The sequence below is a fragment of the Gavia stellata genome, chromosome 4 (genome assembly GCF_030936135.1).
Source record: "Gavia stellata isolate bGavSte3 chromosome 4, bGavSte3.hap2, whole genome shotgun sequence".
Taxonomy (NCBI): domain Eukaryota; kingdom Metazoa; phylum Chordata; class Aves; order Gaviiformes; family Gaviidae; genus Gavia; species Gavia stellata.
In genome coordinates this window covers 82,920,486-82,944,999 of record NC_082597.1, presented here as the reverse complement: position 1 = coordinate 82,944,999, position 24,514 = coordinate 82,920,486, and the positions used below count along the sequence as shown (strand labels likewise).

At 43.8% G+C, this 24,514-nt stretch overlaps 1 protein-coding gene across 1 annotated transcript; it reads left to right on the top strand.

The window, feature by feature from the left end:
* Nucleotides 1–15,751: 15,751 nt before the first annotated feature.
* Nucleotides 15,752–24,242, top strand: LOC104257764 (elongation of very long chain fatty acids protein 4). Its single transcript, XM_009812639.2, has 7 exons — nt 15,752–15,809; nt 17,605–17,792; nt 19,094–19,174; nt 20,065–20,121; nt 21,574–21,688; nt 22,480–22,607; nt 24,072–24,242. The coding sequence occupies exons 1-7, from the start codon at nt 15,752–15,754 to the stop codon at nt 24,240–24,242; spliced, it is 798 nt and encodes a 265-aa protein (XP_009810941.2).
* Nucleotides 24,243–24,514: the final 272 nt, after the last annotated feature.

Sequence of the window (24,514 nt, the reverse complement as noted above, 5' to 3'; positions counted from 1 at the left end):
CTTTTTATTAATCACAGGAGTTGAGTGACTGTTTGAAATGCAACCGTATGGCACCGGTGTCCTGTGAAACATATGGGCCCAGGGGAAAGGTCTGACCTGAGCCTCAGCTGGTGTCCCCTGACGTCAGACCAACTATACACCCGTTCACGGCAGCTGAGGGAGGTAGTCTCTTGTGTGCACAGCTCAGCTGTTTGCCCAAAGGGCAGCCTTTGCCACGCTGAAGGACTTGTTTTAGGATGACAGAATGGATGGTTCTGTACTTTCCATGTATTTTTTTGCAACGTTTGCATCAGCTTACTGATGTAGTCTTGAGAAAGGGAGAAAGCAAGCCTTCCCTGATGGCTCCAGTGGTGCATGTGTTCTTTAGCAAGCCCAAAAAGGGAATGCTGGCTTCTTATGGTGAGAGTTTCCTGGAGTTAGAAACTGATTAGCTTCCCAGGGTCACCGAGTCCTCTGACTCTTCTGCATTGCCAGAACAAGTAAATACACAACGGTGCCGGGGACACCGAGACTTCGATGGTCTCTGCTCCCTAGAGTTACTGCACCAAATCTCCAGCTGGGGAAAGGCAGCATAATTCTGCTTTGCTGCATTCTCCTGTTTGAAGCTTCAGCCCTGAGGATTTGTTTATCAGCTCGCCAATATGCCATATTTCAATATGAAAATACAGCATGTTACAATGCTAAGTAGAATGACGTTTAATTTTAGAAGACACCTCCTTTCTGTGTGTAGGAAGATGGGTTTTGCTGTGCGCTGAAGCGCACAATAAGGCTGTTATCGAACATTCCCATGCTGGTGTGAATTAGAAGCAGCACAGTTTTAAAATCAGCAAAGCTGCACCCACTTAAAACCAGTCTGCTTTCAGAGTCTTTACAGGGGCATTTTGCATTTATTGTCTCACGTGACCAAGTGAGTACTGAGGGTCATCTTTTCTCTGGAGCCACATCAGTTTATATCTGCTGAGAACCTGCCTTTGAATGCATACTCCACCAAGCGTGTCAGATTTGCTATGCTGTTTTGCAGTAAATGCCTAAAGGCTTCTACAGTGCCTGGAGCAATGCACAATAACAGGACTTGGATACACCGTGACCAAGCAGAAAAGACCACTTTCTGGGGAAGGGATGCGAGGGAAGTCATTCGCAGGGAGGAGGAGGACTTTTTGGATCACCTCTAAGGGGAGGGGAGGAGAGGGGAAGGAAGGGAAGAAGGGCACACGGAGCTCCCCATTGTAGGAGCTGTGCAAGAACTGGTGCAGAGGAGGATGAGTCACCTTCAGGCTTTGGCTTGGGTGGCAAGGGAGGCGCTTCCACCTCCCAAACTCCCCCTCCTTTTGCTTTATCGCTGCTTTTCTGCTCTCAGACTCTGCGGTGACCCTTGATCCGCTGTTCAGAGAAGGATGGTGGCAGAGCCGCAGGTATGGGAAGAGCAGAGCAGGGAAGCACGGCACCTGTATGGGGGTCTCAAAGTCATGCCTTTTCGCTGTGTGTTGGGTCGGCTGTTAGAGGACTGGCCTAGGGGCTGTGGGTAACTCTGGCTCTCCCATATTTTACGTAGTCATTTACACCCACATCAGTGGGGGAGGAAGCACCCGCAAATCAGAGCTTCTCCATTTCTTTACAGTAGACTTTGCTGGCTTTGCGTTATCTTCCTCAGAGAGAAACTGCTGCACAGAGCCCTCTGCAGAGAGCTTCAGACCCATGTATTTTCGGTACTGCTGTTGATACACAAGATGGGAGGCAGCGAAAGGGACACTTTGCCTGACTTGAACTATCTAATACTTCAGCATCAAGTCTGAGTTAATTGTCTAGGCTCTTTCTTTTGTTAGTAAAAAAGCCAGGCACTGCTAAGGGGTGATTCATGGCTCCCTGTGTGAGATCTTGACAGATAGGCACGGTGACTCACCTTTTAATAACGCTAGTATCTCTCCACTGGCTGTGGGTTTGCTGAAGACATCTAACTTCCAGGTGGGTAAACTTAGGTGAGATGAATCTTATCTCAGGAAGTGATTTCTGCTGCCATCTCTCACCTTCCCCTGCAAACACTTCCAGTGAGACCTGTGCGGTGACTTGGGAAGAAATGTGCTCTCCTGTATGAAGCAGGGGCTCTGAAATGAATATCGTGAAATGTCAGTGGCTCTACCCGTATACCTATGGCCATTAGACCTGGAGTGGCAGCCTGGAGGGTGTCAGGACTAGAAAACCACTGGTCTGAGCGCTCAGTTTGTTTTCACCCATGGAGATTCAGGTACAGACTGAGATCTCAGTGGTTCCTCTGAAATCCACAGAGAAGTTTTATGTATACCCGAGGAAAATTTTGCCCTACCAGAGCAAAGCAAATTGATCAAACGGCCAAATCAACAACACCAAAAAAAAGCTCCAAATGTCGTAAACAGCACCATTGGTTTGGAAATATCCATCTCATGACTGTTTTAGAAGAAAAAAATATTTCTACAACAGCATCAATATAGCCTTCTTGCATAGGCAAATTACTTTTTTTCAGACTACCAACAACAGGGAAGATGTCAGATGTGCTGTATCTTCAAATCATATGCACAAATATACTAGATGTGAAGATTCATTCCTAAATTTCTATTTAGTCCTAACTTGAAACTAGCTGGCTGGGTGTCTGTTCGGTAGATCCCAATCTGAGCAATATTACACAAGGGATTAGTCCATGAGTTTTAAAGAGAGCTGAGGAAAGTTGCTCGCGTGCATAAATAGTATCTGGTTTGATTACTAAGGGTCCTCTCTTATGGTCGTATTAAACCACCAAATAGTCGCTTATCTGAACTTGTTCTGACACTGGTAGAGAGTTTTCTTAGGAAGCTGAAATTAAGTATGTAGAAACTTCTTTAAAAACATTATGCAGATTTGTACTCATGGTACTGTTGTGCTGCTGAAAGTCTGTGGATTTTGCCAAATACGCAGCACATTACAGGCCTCTAGTGGTAGAAATAAAAATATATACATCAGCATCTATCCCTGTAACAGTTCCTGATGGTATTTATTGCAGTCTTAATAAATTGCATAATGCTTTCTGTTTGTAGATTTGGCCCGCTAGTTTGCTCACTTGAGGGAAATGGGAATTCTGCAGAGGTCAGAGAAGTCAGTGACAATTTTCTGTTAATCTGAAAACCACAATGAGAAAGTAAACTAGGTTAAAAAAGAGAAAAGTACATGGTGTATAGCCCTACTCTTGCTCAATTTCGAGGGCTATTTGCAGTAGCCAGAAGAGGTACAATTCACCCCTCCCTGGGATTCTGGCAGGTTACAACCATGCCACGCCATATATACCGAGGCTCAAGCCTTACCACCACTTTTTCTGCCAGGTCTGTGTGTGCACAGGGCCCTGCCAGTGCATCTCAAAGCCCAGCCATTGCCTGGTCGGTATCACCTCCCCGAAAAATTCGCAGGTGTTAGTTGTCCAGCAGCCTCCTCCTTTCAGTCCTTCTAAAGGAGCATACCATCCTGCTAGGCTGATCTGGTGGTATCTAACACTTTATTTGCCCAGCACAAATTTATTTGTTTTGCACAAAGTACGAGACAGTGACTAATCAACTCCCAGAGGGTTGTTTGGTGGTTTGCTTTGGGTTTTTTTGAGCATTACAAATTTTCACTAATATTAAGTATACTACTGTAAAACATAGCTTCGTTTCTGAGATAAGCATGATGCGAACTTATACCTCCCAAGGCTGGACTTCTGTACCATTTCCACTACCTTCTTTCTTCTCAAGCTTGTGTTCAAAAGGAGCTGAGAACTGCAGGTGAATCACAGAAGGAGAGATGATTTGGAGGATGTGTGAAGGTAGTGATCCCTGTGTTTTGGGTAGTATTAAGTGGAAAGTGATAACAAAACCCAAAGAAGATTGGGGGTGTGGGGGGAGATTATGTCTGCTTGGTAGAACAGAGAGAACCTGCATATATTGAACACTGATGGCAACAAGGCCAGTGTCTCTAAATGGAAGGATCTCAAAATACTGCATAAATGTTAGTGAACTAGCAAGGCTCACAGGCTGCTTGTACGGAAGTTATCCCTGTTTTATAGGAGTGATACCAGTGAAAGACTAAAGGTAAACACAGCCTGGCTCACACAGGAATAACTGACAGCTGTGGGCTGTAGTGGACTGGACTGACATGGTATAACCAGGATCTAGGCTCTCCCAATGGTAGTGCATGCCTCTATCTCAGCATTTTACTACATGTTTAAGGGAGTTAGTGGTTTATTAAACACGGTTGATAGGAGTATCATACATAAAAAAAGCAAGGAGTGTCAAAAGTGAGTGAAGTGAGACAAATTATTTCACTCTTTTTTCCACTTAGGTATTCCTTATTGGACAATGGGATTCATCACTGGTCACTGCACTTTAGTGAAGAAGTAGGTAAATTTGAGAGACTTCAGAAGAGAACAGCTGAAAAGCTATATATTTGGGGAATAAAGAGTTGGGGAGGAAAGGTGAAGCAGACTGAAAAGGTCATTCTGGAAGACGGGTAACTGAGGGGATGTGTAAAGAGAATCTGCATCAAAATCTCTGTGTGACCACAGGTCACAGAAGAAGTGATTGCAGAAGAGGGTAAAAGTCTGTTGAGGTAGACATTCAAGTCAGAACATCATATTTGGAGGTGAATACGTTACTGTAAGATACATCCCCTTGCGCTTAAATTTCTTTAGATCCTCTTATCTTCGCTTATCAGGCAGGGGAGGAAGTGTCTGTTGTTGAAGTTTGTCAGGTAGACTAAAAAAGAACTTGCTCATCCTTTCATGCACTCATTTATTGCTTTCTTTTGACTTCCCCTGTTACACCCCTCTATCCAGTCCAGGTGATGTGTGAGTTGTACCATTTTTTGGTACAAATAGCACCAAGATTTCTCAAACGTTCCCACTCATGACCCACTTCTAGTTATCTGCAGCCATGAGCTTGGAAACAATCGCCCTTTGTGTTACCTGTATTCACACACCTGTTTGTAGCTACGTTTGAAGACAAGTTCAATGAATTCCGTTGCTGTCCAGTGAGATGGACACAAATCCAGTGACCTACTGGAAATCACATCCAGTTCAGGAAATTCTGTGGGAAAAGGAAAAAGTCCTACTGTACTATTAAGTAATAGCCGGTTATGATAAAAAACTTCCTTCATGATAAAAAACTTCCTCCATTTAGCCCAGTAGCCTGGTTTCAGGGCATTCTGCCATTATTGCTAAGCCAACTCACGACAACTTTTAAAACAGATTGTTTCTGCAGCAGATGCAGCTGCTTAATGTTCCCAAGTACAGAAGAAGAGTCTGTGATGTCTGAGACATGAATAAAGGCTCATGGCTACATGGCAAAAAAATGTTCAGCTAATAAAATAACTGGCATCAGTCCCCAGTCCACAACTGAGTCCTGGCATCCATGGCTGACTTCCAGGTAGCTCACAGGGAATGAATGTTCGCCTGAGATCTACATGATATCTCTGATAATCCATTTAACTGATGTATAAGGGCCTCAACAGAAGTGATTCCCTGATACTGCCTAGGGGTGGGTTATTCTGTTACTTTAGGACCACAGCTCGTCTATCCCCTTTATGACTAATCAGTGCCTCTCGTCGGGGTGGAAACCTTCTCGCCTCCCCTCCACTGCTGAGTGAATTCTCTTGCTGTCCCGCCAGCTTCCCAGAACATGCCTGCAAGCACTCAGATGTCACATTAGGTCCTTCACTCGTCACCTTTTACTGTGGCAGCTGTTTTTTGGCTAAGCCATCGCTCCTGGGGAACAGCGCTGCACAGATGAGGCTGTGAAATCCCGAAGTAAATCTATTTGTACATGGGGTGGGAGGAACCCACTTGATGAATTATGGGGAAGGCGATTATGGCACCACACAAACCAGCCTGATGACTACCTACACTGGCAACATGCTTTCACTTATCAGAGTCCAGAACGCATAGCTTTGGATATGCTTTTGTGGGGAGCAGCAGGAAACCTTTAAATCTATGCTTCTGCCTTACCTACTTGGTATAGAAAAGGAACTGTCAACTTGGGGCTCAGCATGTTATTCTAAGTTGAGTGCACGACGTCTTCAGTCTTAAGGAAGCCTGTGAGCCGTGTGAAGATTTTTGCAAAAACAGGTCCTTTTTCTTCTACCTGCTTTCTTTATGTCGTTAGTTTGGGCACTGCTAGCTCTACAGTCATTATATCATGTTTTAATTGTCTAAATCTCTTCATGACAGAAAGTCATTTTAAAGGCTTCCTTGATATGTTAAACATGAAGGGAACAAGTTGTACACCATCCATTTTTTTAATAAACGATGAGACAGAGGTATGTGATCTGCATGCTCAGAAACAGTCTGTCTTTCCAATGTCAGTGTTTGCTTTGCATTGTGTTGTATCTCTTGTGGCAGAGATCAGTGTTTTCCTCTCAGGAGGGTAGTGTGTTGACTTTCAATTAGGAGTATACGCTATCATTTAGGGTGTTTCTTCTATACTGCTATATAGAAAATTGTGTCCCAAAGCACTGGAGAGCAACAAGGACAAAACTGCAAGCCTGGGAGCATGTACAATCCCTCATGGATCAGTTCCAAACTTCTTACAGTAGTTAAGGTAGGAAGGAAGGCTGAAGTATATTGCAGCTTGAAGTATACTGAGCTACCAAAGCAGGATTGCTAGTCCACATCATCACTCAGGATTTAGCCTATAGCCTGTAAATATGACAAGACCTATGACTATAGGCTAGGTTAACCTTCCCTAGTACGTAATGCTATTGCAGGGGAATGGAAAGCAGTAGGTTTCCCATTGCTGCATACTGCAGCAGGAGAAAAGAGAATTCCTGCACGTTACTCTGGCTAATTTGTTGTCACCTTTACGAGGACTGTACCAGCCAGCAACAACAGTGATATTAATGATGCTTCCCATGAAAATATTGTCTTTTATCTGAAGATCGCCAAGCATATGTAAACAGTAATTAAGCTTCGTAACACCTCAGGGAGTTACAAAGGATTCACATCACTCACTTTTACGATGCAGCTCTGCAGCTGTTTGCATATGGCCTTGGTAGTTACTGACTGATTCACCACTATCCTACGGAGTCTGTCAGAGCTAGAGTCACAATTGTATCTTTTTTTCTGCAATAAATGGAGGGGAAGTAGCAATTTTTTTTTTCCCCAGTGATCATCCACGCTGTTTTCATTACTGTGACAGCAGTATATAAAATCCAGCCAAAGTCCTCCCCAGTAAGGAAGTTGCCACTCTTTCGGTTTGAAGGAAGGTATGTTGCCCCAGTAAAAATTTCATGTTACTATGCCTTTTGTTATAAGTTATAGTAACTCAAGGCAAAGTCTTCTATTTCACATAGGCCATGCATAGATAGAGATTAAGGACGGGCCATAACAAAACTGAATCTTTTTTTGCTATTTTAAATATAAGGCAATTTCAGAAAGGTGTCTGCTGTTTTCCGAACGGTAATTGCATCAGGAGGACAGAGATCGGAACATTATGTATTCCCTATTGGCTATGCAATCCACCATTAGAAGTTGGAAAGTTGAATTGTTCATTTTCTGGCTCCTATAAATATCTGCTCCCTTTGGCTTCCAGATCACTGGGAGCAGAGGTACCAGATCATTAAAGGAAGAGAGAGGATTTTGCATTCTCAATTTTTATTGCTACTATAAGTACTTTGGCAGTCACTGTATGGAGAATTGGACCCTTCAGAGCTGCATGTTAGACATGATCAAGTGCTTTGCAGACACGGGTAGGATAAAGGTAGGAGTAGGCAAAATGGGAATAGAAAGTAAAATGGTAAGAGTTAGGGGGACATCCTTGTTTGGCAGCAGCCTGTTGACCCCCACACGGCAGCGATTTGCAGGTGTAATTAAGAGTGAAAGATTTGAAAAGGAAAAAGAGTGAGACAGTAGCCATAGCAATTTCTGTGGGGAGGTTTCTCCAGGTGTAGGGCTGAAACAGAAGGGGATGAAAGCATGGTGGCATCACGGGGAGATTTAGGTAAGATTATTTTGATGCAGACATCTTTGCGGAGGGAAGATGATACGGGTATCTGCCAGGAGAACAAGAAGAGGGAGAGATAGAATAGAATAGAATAGAATAGAATAGAATAGAATAGAATAGAATAGTTCAGTTGGAAGGGACCTATAATGACCATCTAGTCCAACTGCCTGACCATTTCGGAGCTGACCAAAAGTCAAAACATGTTGTTAAAGACATTGTCCAACGCCTTAGCCTTAGACAATGCCTTAGATGTCTTATACTTTCAGAATCCCCCTGAGGCTGACAGATGTTGGTGTGGTAATTCAGAGCATCTGATTTCAAATCGAGAATACACATGCCAGCATTCTAATGCCAGCATTTTAATTACAAGAGCATCCTCTTTCCTGCAGTGGGAACCCCAGGCATTTGTAGGTGGCCTGCACAAAATCTGTGCACCATTTATATCTCTCTTCAGCCTCTGAAGTAGCATGTAGTATGACTGGCATGTTTGATCAGCTTGGTGAGCACAGTGGAAGAGTATCAGAAGGTAGGGTACAGGCAGGAAAAAAAAAAAAATTATTTCTCCAACGGCAGTGGATGCTCAGTGGCAAGTACTGTTGTGTACTTTCCCTTCAATAGGAACAGCTGGTAAGAATTAATTTCTCAGTTCAGTGCTGTTGGTAGTTTTGCGTGGGAGTGAAATGGAAGAGGAAAGTTCTCAAAAGAACTGAAACATTCAAGTCTTACAAAGGGAAAGATTTAGAAAGGTTTTGTACTTGCTTGATTTCGGATGGGAAAACGAGAACAGGGGTCATCATTTCAGATCAGACAGACACAGCACTGTAGGCTTATTATGTGGATACTACACTAATTGCAGCAGCAATTAAATGTGTGTTCTGCGCATGGCTCGTGCCTATTGTAAATGCTATGAGGTCTGGTTTTGGAGACCCATATGGAGCTTGTATCAGAGGCTTTGAAATAAGCTGGTTCATTCTGTGTGCTTTGTAGAGCTCTAGGACTAGAATAATACTTCTGGCATCCCTTGGGTTGGGATTCCTCCCTCCAGTTTTATTGCCCTGATTCAGAGTTCATCATCAGTGACTCCTTCTTTAGCAAATGTGAGAGGGGGGCAAGTCCGGAGGGCAACTCCTTTCTAAGACTGACATCTAAGTTATGGCAGATAAGTAGGTTACTAGAGGATCCTGTTTCTCTGTGCAACTATTCCTGGGTCCTGGAGTCAGCAGTTCAGAACTGGGCATAGACATAATCCCCAAACTAATGTCTAAATGAAAGCTCATCAGTTCCACCTTTTCTTTCTTTTGGCTTCTCACTTCTGGCCAAGATCTCAGCATAAAAACCTTGTTGCTATCACCACCCCTAAAGGCTGCAGTTTTGTTTATAAGAGGCCATTGTTACCCGATTGATTAAGACATATTTTCAGGTCATTTCTGGGAGGTTTTTGAATGATGTTTGGGATCAGCATTAAGTCACTTCCCCTTACCAGTCACAGTCCAACTTTGGAACAATACTGATTAAAGATGTGATGAATGGTCAGTAGATTTTGTGATGGAAGTCAAGGGTTTCTGAGTTCTCTAGGGCCAGAAGTTGTTTGGGAATGCACTTTTGGACACAGAGCTGTTTCAGTCTCCTACAACCAAGTTTGGTGCTCGGTCGCAAAAGCACATAATGAGAGAAGATTCTTACCTCAAAGAACTGGTCAAGTAAGCAGACAAAACTGACAAAAGGTGGATATAGAAGCAAAGAGGACTCAATTCAGATGCCAATACATAGGTATCTAGCACCACTGGAGATGCCTTAAGGTAGCTGTGATATCCATGTGGAGCTCACAGATATGGCACAGAACCTGCAGGAATCCTTTGTCTACTGGAGCAGCAGGAGGTCAGGGGAGATACCTTAAGGTATCTACAGATGTAGGTGTATCACCTACACCTGAATGTCAGTAGGTTCTTATGTGTGGGTAGCTGAATCAGTCCTTAGAGCTCCCCTAAGTATAATAGAAGCTAAATCAGATGTAGACACCTATATGTAAACACCTAAATTTTGGTGTCTCGTAAGATGATTCCCACCTGAAATCACTTGCCCAAGGTCACAAAGATAATAGCCTCAGAGCCAGAAGCAGAACCTGGTCTTGCACCCAAATCAGCGGAATATGGCTGATATGGCTGTACACTAACTGCAGGTCACCTTCACCACACTCCTGTGAGATAGGCAAGGTTTCCTTCTGGTTTACAGATTTGGAAACTGAGGCATAGAGAGGCTGAATGACTTCTCTAAGACCACAGAGTATGCTTCATATATCGTATGCAGAATAATTAAACTGAAAAATCTATGCTGGTAAAATTAAAATTCTGGGGTTTAAGGCCATAATTTGCACAAGAGCTGCTGTAATCTTCCAGTCCTATGCATAGAGACAGGCTGCTCAGTACCTCTGCCAAAACCTTTCTTCCTGTGATCTGTGCTAAACCTTCCAAGGTCTGTGCAACTGGTTGCACGGTGTATAAGTGAGGCACTGTGCGTCTGATGGCCTTCTGTTTGCTCTAAATAGATATGAGTTTGGATTTTTTCATGCACAAGAACTTTGTAGACTAGACCCAAATACACTGAAAAGTTTGGTTGGGTTTTCAGAGTGTTTTAATGATAGTTGATTGTCACCTGAAATCACTGTATTGCTCCAGAAATATATATGAGCTTGTAATTGCATATTAGCAAAACAGAGTCATTCAATTATTATTCTGTAGGAAATTCTATTGCTGCGAAAACATCTATTATTATGTTACCCATTGTTCAGAGAGTACTCATAAAACCAGCTGTTATTTATTTCTGTTGTTAGCAATTGAAAGCTGATGTGATTGTTAAAGAGCACGAAGTAGGGGAGATTACACAAACCTCCCTCAACAAATATGCTCATGAAGATGCCACTTCAGAAGTTCAGAGCTTTCTTTGGAGAACAGTCTTGCCAAGGAGCAAGGCAGTACTTCATCTGCTGGTAGTGTTGACAATCCTGTCCTTGAACTTCTCATGACTTAGGTACACTCACCCTAGGAGGTATGTTATCCCATAAGTGGCTGTAGACCTTGTTTAGCAAGAGCGCAGATGTAGATATGAGCTGAATGAGAGATTTGGGTTTTTTCGCCTTCCCTCCTGTGCTGTGGCACCCGCAGTTCTGACGTTTACATCTTATTGAAGCCTTTCTCCAGCTCCAGGACCCTCCATGCCAGATGAAGCTGATCAGGAAAGTGCCACCTGTGATGTATGCTGCAAACTAGTGGTGTACATCTTCCTTTGGACTTCATCCCCGGTCAGGTTGCATATGTTTCATACATAAGTTAGAAGTAATTTTAAATATCTGCATATAAAACACTTCATCAGAATATCTGCATGCATAAAACACTTGAGAGGTGTGGTTCAGTTAAATTGCATATGAAGTGGATTTGATGCCATTCAAGTTTTCCAAGGGCCAGGTATGTGCAAGTTTTACAAGGCATCTGGCCACGTCAGATCTTTAAATGCGTGCTGGTAGTTGTGGTGCCTTAACTGGTTAGATATTCTTTGACCCAGCTGGAAATTCCTGCTGCTATTATTTGGTGTTTTGTTGACTTCAGCAGGCTAGTGATTTCGCTTGAAGGTGTGCTGCTCCACTGCAGAAGAGATCTCGTCTTTCATTGTTTTCACCATCACCCCATGCATCCCTGCAGTTCAAGAGCTGATAAAGAAAGTTGGTGTGCGTGATTGGTGAACTTATCTCAGCAGGTTTTTTTCAGGCAGATTTGTTGTTGCTTATTGGTGTTCTGTGAGCGTGGCTTATACCTTTGTAACACTGTGGAAATGAACATAAATGGGGTATTGGATCTGAGACTTCCCTGCCCTGTAGAGCTTGGCTTGGATTCAGTGGATAACTGAAATAATAACATAATAATGGTTTAAAGATCAGAAAAGTAAAAACCAGGTCTTAATTTTGATGTAACAGCTTGATTTATAGCGAGAAGCTGTTCCTATTTTTCAAGCAATTTTATCTGTATTCGAAAAAACTTTTTAGGTGGGTAAGTAATTTTGATCTTATTTTGCAAGAGAGTTAGTTAAATTGCTCACAGCTACAAAGGGCATTGATTCAAGAGATGAGGTGAGAACCCATTAAGTTTTGGACTTCAGATGTGTACCACAGTACATCTCCTTCGTCTGAAGTGAAGATTGGTAAAGCAAAGTACAGATCAGATACGCCTCTGCTGTGGTGTTGAGAGCATCACCAGGATGAAGCCTGGATAGCGACATAAAACTGGCTTTGTGGTATTTTTTTAAAAATTTCGGTTTACTTGAACAATACAATACTTTGCCCCAAATGAAATGTGTTTGTGAAAGTTCACTTCAGCTGAATTTTTTTCACCAGGGTAAAAAAGTTTGATGGAAAAGTTTGTGTCTGTTATTCTGAGTCTTATACATTAATAGAAATAGCTCAACAAACATTACTTAAAGTTACCAGATGGGAGTAATAAAATACAGTCCATCTACACATAATAGACAGATAGAAAGGGCTGGTCTGATTTATTACCTCCATCAATTCACACAGATAAATCACCGAACCTTTTTAAGGACTTGGGCACCAAAACTTTAGAAATGAAACCTGTTGTTTAATGAGCAATTAAAAACTTTGAGAAAGGGCTTTTATAGGAAGCTCTGCAAAAAATGGTATGTAAAGCTCACTCTCATTGTCTCCCTGAACCTGAATCAACAACAGCCTGGATCAACAAGAAAACCCCAATATGATACCAAAGGTCAGTCAAACCTTCTAAACTGGGTTGCCCTTCTGACACCCCCCACCGCCCAAAATGCAAAGCCTAAACCCTGAATCACCTTTTCCAAAAGTATCTGTTTAATTTCTTTCCTAGTTTCCACAAGCCATGGAAACACAGTAGTTGTCCATCAGCATCAACAAGCGATGTGTTTCAACGAAAAACTACCACCACATGGTATGCCTAATTATCCTGTTTTCAAAACCTAATCTTTGGTGTTTTCCCCTTCAGAAGTGCTTGCGATGTATCTGGTGACAGACACAATGCAGTGGTACAAGGTTATGATACCACCCTCTTTTTTCAGAGTTCTGCTAATGAACTGTGCCCACTGGGAAAATAAGAGGGCATATCTACACCCCAGGTGCAGGTACACCTCAGGTGACCAAGCAGAACCCCATCACTTGGCTTTGCGTTGTTTCTTGGTGGGACGGGACCAGGGTGCTGTTTCTGCATTGGTACCTCCACACGGGACTGAATCACGTGCACTGCAGTTGCTGACTTGAGCCACTGCTGACTAAGGCTCACTGTGTTTTTCCTTGATAGGGTTGCTGGAGATCACAGAGGGGGAAAGTTGGTGTCACTGTCAAACTCCTCAAAATTTTTTCATATATCTTTAAAAACAGTAAGTGTGACTCCCCAGGGAGAAAGGCTGGATATGAGGGATGCCTCCAGCCGAGTTTGCTCTGCCTTCCCTGAGTCAGTGAGTGGGTGGGTGTTCCCACCGTTCTCCACTCCCTCATTTTGCAGTTTGGACTTATTTTGAGTGCACAAAAGGCTCGTTGACAGTCCCTTGTGATGGGCTGAAAGAGTGCTCTGAACAGACAGTTTTAAAGGGTCTTGTCCAGGCATGATTCCTCATCTTTTCCTCTTTAAAAAGCTGTCATGACATGTCCTGAAGAGACCTGCAGAAGAAATGCTGGCCTGGTTCCCACTTGGCCAGGCTCCCAAGCGTGACACTAAAGGTCAGTGGTTCACTCCTGTGGAATCCCAGTCCTCTTCCGCGTTCGTTTTCCTCCTCTTCCCAGTCCCCTAATCTGATAAATCAGGTGGGGAGAGGCAAGAGAGGGAGGGGGAGGAGTATGTCATGTAACCTCCGCCCTGGCAAAGTTACGAGACAACACTGCGGCGCCTGCAGCTCACGGTGGTTTTACGGTGGGTACTGCCGGGAGACCCCAAACCGCGCTTAAGAGGCATGAAGATCCACCACGTCCGTGTGGGACCTGGCGGGCAATGAACTCGACTCACTCGCGGAGAAGAAAGCTGAGCACGGCGTCTGCTTGATGCTCTTGGAGGTCCTCCTTTCGCTGCCTGCCGCACGCGCCCGGCGTCAGAGAAGCAGCGGCTGTATGCTGAGGACACCCCTGAAGAAAGGGAGGTGCGAAGCCGGCTGTGCACTGCTGGGGTAAGTCTGCTCCTGATTCCCGGGTTTTCCAATTCGTTTCCAGCTGGGGGTTTGGGGGAAGCAAAGGAAGTGGAGTGGAGTGAGCTGGAAGGCGTATGTATTGTCTGAGGGCATGTAACCACATGAAATCCCTCCTGGATTGACTCTGAGCCAGCTGATAATCACTGACTAATCTCTCTGCTGGCAGATTCTGCCCGGATTACAAGGGCATGTGTCTCCGTGTCGGGATGCGAATGAGACGTGCTTGTGCTGAGGCTCTCGGGGTATGCATCAGAGAAACACACCAAAAAGGGGGTTGACCGCAACGATTAACTGCAGCAGAGAAATATGTGCGAGTACGCTCCTGTCACCGACGCGGTGCTCTGTGTGGAGCTGCGTGTCAGGCTGTGAGGTCTGCAGACAGGGGGGTGTAGGTATAGCCCCGTTTTGTTGCTTGTTACATTCACCAGAGTAAATCTGTATACAACTGGGATATGGCAAAGCCTCGTTCATTTTAACAGGTTTTGTCCAGATGTGCAAAGGCAAAAGTACAACTGGTAAACAGTGCCAGGGGTGCTCTATGTGTTTGTAGTTGCAGCAGAACTACATGGTCTGGGTATTAAGAAACTGTTCATACTCATAAGGGTCCTTCAAACACATTTATAGCAGTAAAAGAGGCCTTGTATTAGGCTAGTTTTCCCTGCCACGTAATACACAAGGTATCATTCTGGCTGCAGGGACCCAGCGGGCACAGGGGAGTAGAGGACAGGTCCAAAGGAGGAGTGGGGACTCTTATGCTCAGCAGTCTGTGAGAAGTCAAAGAAGAAGATGTGCTTTTCTCAGCACCTGGAGGAGATGAAGCTGGGAGGAAGCTAGCCTTGTGTATTTGCTAATGAGGGAACCAGGGCAGATAACACAATCTGTTGGAAGTAACTGCAGTGAAAGTGTTTTCTAGATGAACTTCCAAATGCCATTGAAAAGGAAAGAAGGGCAGAGGAGGAGCATCGTATGAGTATTCTGCTTTAATATACCATATTATAGAATATATATAAGATAAAGCAAAACAGACTTAATGTATAAACAGGGCCTCAGAAAGCCAAATAACCAACATAGCTCAATTAACACCTCTGGAGTTGCAGCGGTGCTGTATTAACCCCGCTAACATTGTAAATCTCCAAGAATGCCTGCAGAAGAATGCAGTTATGCCACCTGGTGTGTGTCCTTGTGTGAATGTTGTGCCTACGCCACTTTAGAAAAAATATCACGTGATTGATTTCCCAACAAGGTACAGAGAGTTCCTGGCTCTGGTATTTCACATGCAGCTACTCAGAGCATTTCTAGAGGTGAAACTTCAACAAAATATCGAAATCTGGAAATAGAAGTTAAATAGCTAATCATTACAGGGAGTTTCTCTTCCTTCTTTTTTTAAACGTGACTCTAATCCTCATCCAAAATTTCAATTTCTGCAGAGAGAAAATTATTTTATTTTCATTAGCTGTGGTCCTGAGCTTTTGTCTAAGGAGCCTCCATATTCAGGACTCAGTCAAGGCTAGGATAAATGGGGTTAACCTGATCCTGGGGATGCTCATTTTAATTTCTTTCCAGAACTTGTGATGGCTTCAACTTGGCAGAAAGCTCAGGAATTCTACAACTGGGTCCTTGAAAGTGGAGGTAGGTAGAGATGCTGTCTTAAATAGGAATTTCCACATAAATAGAATGATCATGAAGAACAAACCTAGAAGGAACATGATCCTCATATGAGCCCACATTTTTTTCACTAGGAAGATTTTCACTTTTCCTTCTCCATGATCACAAACTTCCCTTAAGTCTTGAAATGTATCTCAGGGACACTCCAGCTGGATCACAGTAAGGAATGATGGGATGGGGGATTTCTCCTGCCCATAGTAGGGAACTCTCAGCAGCTCTCTGTTCAGTGTACAATGGGCTCTGACAGGATGATGAGCAATATGAGCTCAGGATTGCCTGTGAAGTCTGGAATAGTAAAAAAAGTGAAATTTTTAAAATGCATATTCATGTGTCATGGGAAAGCTTAGTAGACCAAGGAGTTAATACTTCGACGTTTAAACATCTTGTGATGCCAGTAAAACCTATTATCAAATGAAATATTGACAGAAAGCACTCCTCAGGGTTTGAGATTTGGCATTTTGCAATTAGGAGACTTCAGATCTTCAATAGCTAGATGTTCTGCAGGTCCAGTTTGGTCCCGCAGGGCTCTATTGGATCCCCAGAGTTAAATGTAAGGAAAAGCCACAAAATGGGGTGAAGGTGGAATGGCAGGCCTGCGTGGTGGCTCTGGTGGGGGAAGGACATGGGGCACAGTGCTCAGGCTGTAAATGTGTCAGGACTTGAATTTCAGAAGAGAGTCTAAATTGGGATTCGGGACTTCTGACGGACTGTTAAATCCAGAAGTGGAATATCAAAGAGCTCTTGACACAGCCCATAACAGGAATAGTAAGGAATTGGGAGGTTTAGAAGGGATGGGGATTAACAGACTCATGTGGACAGGGATGGCATTTTAAAAAAAGTACCCTGAGCCAAGGACTAAAATTCAATAGAGGACTTCTGCAGGGATCCCGGAGCTAAAATAGTGAGAGGAGTCTGGGGCTTGGGACTGGCAGGTCAGGAAGCAAAGAGAGATGCTGAAGGAATTTAGCAGAGCAGTGATGACATTGGGAACAGGAGAGGAAAGCATGAAGGGGAACTGGGATGTTTTTCCAGATATAATGTATCCTGCATTTCTGTGGGTCAGGGATGAGGCAGGATTAGGAGGAGGTGGCATGACAGAAAATCTGTTGAGCTTCCCGTTGCTGTAGGACTGAAGTGCATTTTTAGCAGGGAGAAGTGTTTTGTCATTTTCCAGTGAAATGGCATGCTTTTAAGAGAGTCCACCCTATCAGTAGATATAAAAATGAAGGGGCGGAGAATTCCAGATGTCCCAAAGCATTGTGGAGAGGGAAGGAAATAGCACCAAGGATTGAAACAATTTTATTATTTAGCTGTAAAGATATACACTCCTGAAGAGCCAGGAACTATTTGGTTTGTTCTGTGCATCCCTGCTGCATGTGTCTTGAACTACTTCTTTCGCCCATGTGTGGGAGAGTCTTGCAGCCTGTGGTGGGGAGTCCGGCTCATGGCAGGAAAGGTCTGTTCACCACTGTGCTGCAGAAGGATGGTGCTCAACAGAGCAATCTTCTAGGTACTACAGTCCCAACCCGAATCTTGTGCTCAAGTCTTTTAGCAGAGTCTGGCACATGGAGCTCCAGGGTAGGAGAAGGACTTCTTTGTACAGAATACTGCGGTACTGCTTTGTACAGACACGTGAGATACCAATTTTCTTTTTGCTAGAGAGCATGCCACAGAGAGCATGCTGAAGAGAAGTAATTAAATATATCTGCCATATAGTGTATGCGATGTGCCAGCTTTGGCTGTGTGTTTTCCTTTTCAGATCCAAGGACAGACCTGTGGCCCCTGGTCCACTCTCCACTTCCAGTCATGCTTCTCTTTGCCTTCTACCTCTTTGTCGTGGCACTGGGGCCCTTCTACATGCGTAAGAAGAAACCGCTGAAGCTGCGAGGCCTGCTGATTGCCTACAATCTTGCCATGATGACATTATCAAGCTACATGTTTTACGAGGTGAGGAGACATGACTGGCCTCTCCTGGGTAAGCATCTGGGAAGTGTTTGAAAGCCAGAGTTATTTCAACAGCTTTGGTTGACAGACTCTAATGAAGGGAGTGGGAACCAACTCGGACATATCTACGTTTTGCCACAAGAGGAGCCATATTGAAAGCGTTATTTCCAAAGCATACCTCATTTCCTCCCATTTCTTAATCTTCCTCTCATTCATAAAATTAACATTGAAAGGTTCCTGAAGGAACAAGTTGAAAGTTGAGATCTCCCCGGTAGACACAGAGCGTACCGAGGACGTGGAACCTCCTCGTTTCGTCTCGGGTCTGGCTAGTGAGGGACCCATCTATGAGAATCGTAGAATCATAGAATGGTTTAGGTTGGAAGGGACCTTAAAGACCATCTAGTTCCAACCCCCCTGCCATGGGCAGGGACACCTTCCACCAGACCAGGTTGCTCAAAGCCCCGTCCAACCTGGCCTTGAACACTGCCAGGGCTGGGGCATCCACAACTTCTCTGGGCAACCTGTTCCAGTGTCTCACCACCCTCATGGTGAAGAATGTCTTCCTAACATCTAACCTAAACTTACTAATGAGAACAGCTTTTCTAGACTTATGCAGTCCTCTCCAAGAGTGTCAAGCACACTGCAGCTTCCTGCTGCCAAGACTATTGATGACATTGTTTTCTGCTTGTTCTCAGTGCATAAGCCCTTCTACAAGCCTTTCCCTAGTTTATGTAGGCAACTGAAAACTCTTCAACGGAACATGGACAAATAGGTTTGAAAAACGTTTTGATGTTGACAAATTTGCCCTTTTAGTTTAGAACACAATTGTTACATATAGTTAAAACAAATTGCAATTTTTTTCAGCGGATACTACTTGTTCTGAGGACAGGTATGAAAACTGCTTGTCTGTTATACTAGTTACTTGGTCCAGTTTTTGGCTTTCCAAATAATAGGCAGATACAACCTGCCAAAACAAAACAGTATGGGAACTTTGCAGAGGAAAACAGTGTATTTTCAGAGAGATTCTGAAGCCTAGAATTCCTGCTGAAGCATTTTTGAGCACTCCAGTGATTACATAAAGAGTTACAAATATGCCCAGACCAAATTTTTTTTCAGATTCCAACAAGGTTGTGAAGTACTTTGTTTTAGGTTTTTACTATTTGCTCAGCTGTATAAATTACATGGATTTTCTGCCAGTGAGCACTAGATTGAGACCCTATTACCTTAGCATTAATACGTACAACTTTTTGGAACAGATGCCATTGAACAGAAAACGGATCTCTGTTGCTTTTCTTTTGTTTCAGTTTCTGGTAACTTCAGTCTTGGACAACTACAGCTACCTGTGCCAGCCAGTGGATTACAGCCGAAGTGAACTAGGAATGAGGGTACAGTTCTATATAAAGCTTGCCTTAGGCCCTGCTCCTCCCATGGGTTTGCAGGTTGTTTTACTCATAAATAGCAATTTACATGCCTAAGAAGGCTTTTACCCCAGTTTGTTGCTTGTAAATCTATTTCACTAAATTGTCTGCTTCAACAGTGGCACTTCGCTTTAGTTCTCTATAAATTAATCATCTCAGTCAACATAGTTCCCTCTTTGATCACTGGAGAGAGGGTGATCCCACCATCTGAAGATAGATGTCTAGTATAGATATTGCAAATTACCTCTGAAATATATGTGACTCTTTCCATTGGCTATAGAAGGATTCAGGGTGATGACTATCAATGAGAAAACCAATTTTATATTCTCAACTTTGCATGACATAAATCTTACTCAACATTTCTTTTAGCAGAGGGATTTGGCTAAAACTATTCCTTATCTGGTCATCACAGTGGGGGTTGGGTCCCACCAGCTTCAGCTTTCCAAAATGCTGCATGAGTTTTTTTCTGTTTGAATTCAGAGCTATTATGCTTTGCTTCAAGATATAACCAGGCTTTGATCAGATGCAAGCATGGATGTTAGCTTTTCAGTTTTTCAGATATTGCCATCAGGCTAGAAACAGTTTCTGAGCAGTTCACCCTTGCCTCGTCAAAGAGCAAGCAGCTTAGCAAAACCAATCATCTAACCAGCCAAAGCAACCGTGAATGCCTTTCCTCCCCCCAAATCAACAGCAAAAAACCACAATAACCATAAAAGACACCCTTGGTTTTTCCCCTTTGCTGCCAATCCCAGGCAGGCCAGCATTCACATAGCGCAGTAGCTGAAAATCTCGGGCAGTGAGACTGAGCAGGGATTTCGCTTCGAGGTCTAACAACGTTTCCTTGTGCTGCCCAGCAGATGGCAAGAGTGTGTTGGTGGTTCTTCTTCTCCAAAGTCATCGAGCTGCTCGATACGGTAAGGAGGGCTCGGCTCGGCTCCATGGAGGGACTGGTGCTGTAAATAAATCACTCCCTTGTCAGAACGGGGCAGGGTGCCAAAAGCTAATGTCCTCAGTTGATCCTGTATTGATCTAGTTGATGCTTTTCAGTAAATGCTGTTTTCATGTGTGCTGCTCTGCCTGTTTGTGGGAATAAGGCTAATACCATTAAAGAAGAGGGCTCAGCTTCCACGTGCTGTTTTTTGACAGCATTTGGCCTGCAAGAGTCTGGCACCACCACTGAATATCATGCCGCTAGGCTTCCTCAAAAGCTCCTTTCCAGAAGAGAAGAATCACGGCTGTCCAGTTTGCCCGTCTCTGTCCCAGTGGCTGCACACTTTCACTCCCCAGCACCCCTCCTGCGGGTGGGCATTCCCTCCTAACCACAGTGCTAGGGGAGAAGCTTTAACGGTGGCTATTTCCAGATAGTCCCCCAAAATCTTAGTTACCAGTTGATTAAGGCTGCCAGACAGGGTCTGTCACTGTCTGGCTGAATAATAACAGTTATTTGGGCAGTAAAGAAACTGCAAATGTACAAGTACGTGTCCTGGTATTTTTGCTGCCAGAGATTATCCCAAAGTTGTGGGTTAAAGGTTTGTGTCCCATGTGAAATTGAAAGCTCACCTGAAGACAGTACCATTTTATCCATTTTATAGCTTGTTTTTCAGGTCTCCCTCTATATTATAAATAGTCAACTGAACTAACATGGTAATCCCATCTCTCTGCTTGGTCAGCAGTAGGCTCTATCCTAGTCTGTCTAAGACTTCACAGTCTAGTGCTCCTTGGGGAATAAGTTGACAACACACTGTCTGAAAAGTGAATCAGTGTGTGTAGCCCTCCTAAGCCTATTGCCAGAGCATTGACCAATTTTCTCTCTGTTTTCATCAGCAACAAAAGCAGCTTTTAGACAGTCCTGAGTCCCTGAAAAGCAGATTCACTTTTTGTGTATGTGTTTGTGCATGTGCGTGCTGAAATAAAGTGACCTGACGCACATTCATCTGCCAAAATCATTCTCGTTACTAATGCAAATTCCAGAAGGGTTTGGGCATTCAACACTGCACTTTTCCTGTGGATCATTCTCTGGTACCAGTAGACATCTAACCTATGTCCTGAAAAGGACCAGACCCAAGCAGCTGCAAATTATACGGAAGCTCAGTCAGAGGCTCAAATGTGTCCTCTTTGGACCTTGCGACCTGAACCCAAAGGTAAAAGTATTTGGGGCTCTGCAGAAGAAATTCTACCCTCCAGTTCTTCCCCATTCCAGATAATGTAAGATCTATCACATATGTAGAATTTCACTGGTTTTTATCCACAGCAGAGGAAATGGGTTTGGGAGATTCAGAATCATAATTAATTATTCTTACCACTTGTGTAAAATCCTTTGTCTAAACACACCAACTCAAGATTTTCCTTTGTCTGGCTTCTTTCAGGTTTTCTTTATCCTGCGCAAGAAACAAGAACAGGTGACTTTTCTGCATGTGTACCATCATGGCACGATACTATTCAACTGGTGGTCAGGGGTCAAATACGTGCCTGGAGGACAAGGTATTCTTCTGTAGACATCTTGTGTTTCACTTTTTCTTGTGCTGTGGAGATAGCATAAACAGTGCAGATGGGCTGACTGGCAGGTAGGAAGCTCACCTACTTCCAAAGGTGTGAAAAACATGTGCGTTTCAGTTGATACCATCTGCTCAGCTCTTTGGGCTATTTAGACTCCTATATTCACTGCCTCATCCAGAACGAGAATGTGCCAGACATTCCTTGTCCAAACAGAAGCAATAACATCCTATACAAGGTCTATTTATATCTCTGCCCAGACCAGCGCTCTCTTGGTCCCCATTCAGCTGGGCCTGGTGCAGCAGCCCAGGTTCTGGCTCTCCGACTCTGACTGGGTCCAGCCTAGTCCTCACTCCCTTTCTGCTCTGTATCCAGATGGCTTCTCCTTTTTGCTCCACCAAAAAGAAGCATCTGAAGCTGACATGGAGTACTAGACCACCATAGGCAGGCCCTATACAAGATGCTGGGATATTCTTTTTTGTGAAGCCATTTTGGCTACATGGCCTTGACACCAGTATGGTATGAAACGCTTAGGTCAGAAGATCAAGAATTCTCTCCTCGGCCTTTGAAGCTCTTCTCTGTCTCTGAACAGTAGATATGGGATGGATATATGCTGAAAGGAGAAGGGAGAATATGACGTGCTTCCTAGGCAGAGCCTGGATTGAAGGTTCATGCATAGGGGTATTTTGAAAGCATCATCATAGCGGCTTATAGCTCATCACAGGGTTAGTCTTGAATGGTTTCTGTGTCTTGTTCATCCTGACTTCTTTACTCCTCAGCCTTCTTTATTGGGATGCTAAACTCCTTTGTACACATCTTCATGTACGGCTATTACACTCTGGCCAGCCTGGGACCACAGATGCACCGTTACCTATGGTGGAAGCGTTACCTAACCATCATGCAGCTGGTAATTAGTTCCATGTGTTCATCTCTGCATTCCCTTTTGTTGGGTGTGATGGCCCCCGCTGTCTGTCTGTCCCCTCACTGGCGCAAGTCTTTCTGTTTGCTGCCTATGGAAGTCACCATGTCCTTAGGTGTCCTCAGGTACCACCATGAGAGGTGAACTGATTGGTGACCTGCTCTGAATGGTACTCTCAAAAAAAAAAAAAAAAAGAGGCCTTCAGTGACCATATCAACTAATAAGCCCCCACCTTTGTAATGGGAAGGAGAGAGAAAAATTAACAATTAGATTTCTCCCTTTTTCTGTTGTATATGCCAGCCTTTTCCCCTCTGGAGCCCTGAAAACACAGCTTGATTTGGAGAGGTGTGGGGCAGTAACTTGGGGAAACTTTGGGTTCTCGGTAGGGCAGGAGATTGGGCAGCCTTCATTCTGTTTCTTCAAAAAGGAAAAGTATGTCTAACTGCAGGCAAACAGAGGCGAGTTAAAGAAAAATATGTGAGTTTTACTCTTTCTGTAGAGAATCCCTTTGGATTTTCTTTCCCCCATCTCTGAAGAGGTGACAAATCCTGACAACCCTGTGTTTTTTCAAAGATACAGCATAAAAGCAATGTTCCAGGCAAGGACAAGGATTACAGTTAAGCATGTGAGAGAGTTAATTCCACACAAAGAGACGTTATGCAAACAAAAAGTATGCAGTTACCAGAGAGGAGGAAGAAGAGTTAGGGTATATGTAAAATGGTGCACTGAAGGATGGTCCAGAATTCTTATTTATCCTGAATGGCAAAGGCAGAACAAGAAAGTATTGCATGAAATGAAAAGGTATTTGAATGCAAAATATAGCACAGGAAATCAGTTTTTATTTAACATACTTCTGGTAGGTAGAACTCATTGCTTCAGGGTATTGAGACAGGTGACTTAGTAAAATATAAAAAAAAGGGATTAATGTTTAAATGAATAAAAGTAGCATCTGTAGTTCCTTTCTGTAAGCTAAAATACAAATCAGAATCATTATAGAATCATAGAATCACTTAGGTTGGAAAAGACCTTTAAGATCACCAAGTCCAACCATAAAAATTATGGGTGTAGTAATCAGATTACTACTGGGGAAGAGGAGTCTCCCACCTTTAGTTTCCATATTCCAAGATCTGTTACTGGCCCGTGGCAGAGATGTGATACAAGGGCAGTGGTCTTCTCCTAGGCAGGAGAGGCTGGATTCCAAACCTGCTCCTTGCAGCGGTGGGCAAGCCTCGATGTTTGGTGGACACGTGATACCCTTTCATGTTGGGAAAACCCTGTTGGGCTTGAAAGACAAGTTTTTCAGGGATGTCAGGAGAGGCAAGCAGGTGATACCCTGGGTTGAGGACACTACTAGTATGTTGTGATACTCTTTATGGTGGCCCTAACGGTCAGCCCAGGTATGTCTCGTGTAGGTTCCCTAATCTGGCTGCTTCTTTTTTCCCCCTCTTCCAGTGCCAGTTTGTAGCCATTGCTGCTCATTCTTCCTACAACCTCTTCACAGAATGCCCGTTCCCTGATGGCTTCAACACTGCAGTCTTCCTCTACATTCTCAGCCTCATTGCTCTCTTCCTACGCTTCTACTATCGGACCTACATTAGGGGAAAGCAGGAGAAGCTAACTTAAAGAAAATCAAAGAGGAGAGTGAACACAGTGTGACGAACTTGCACATTCTCTGCTGCTTCTTGCACAGTGCATGAAGAAAATGTATTTGGGGAGTGTGTGCAAGGCTCATGTGCGCAGACTAACAGTTGCCTTCAAATATCTCAAGTTAGGAAGAAAAAAGGAATAACATAAACTCAGGGATTTAGGTATTGAGGAACACACTTAATTAAGCTGATGCAAAGCCAAGCCAAGCAGTCATCAGCACATCAGCCTTTGTGAAATTAGCACCAGAA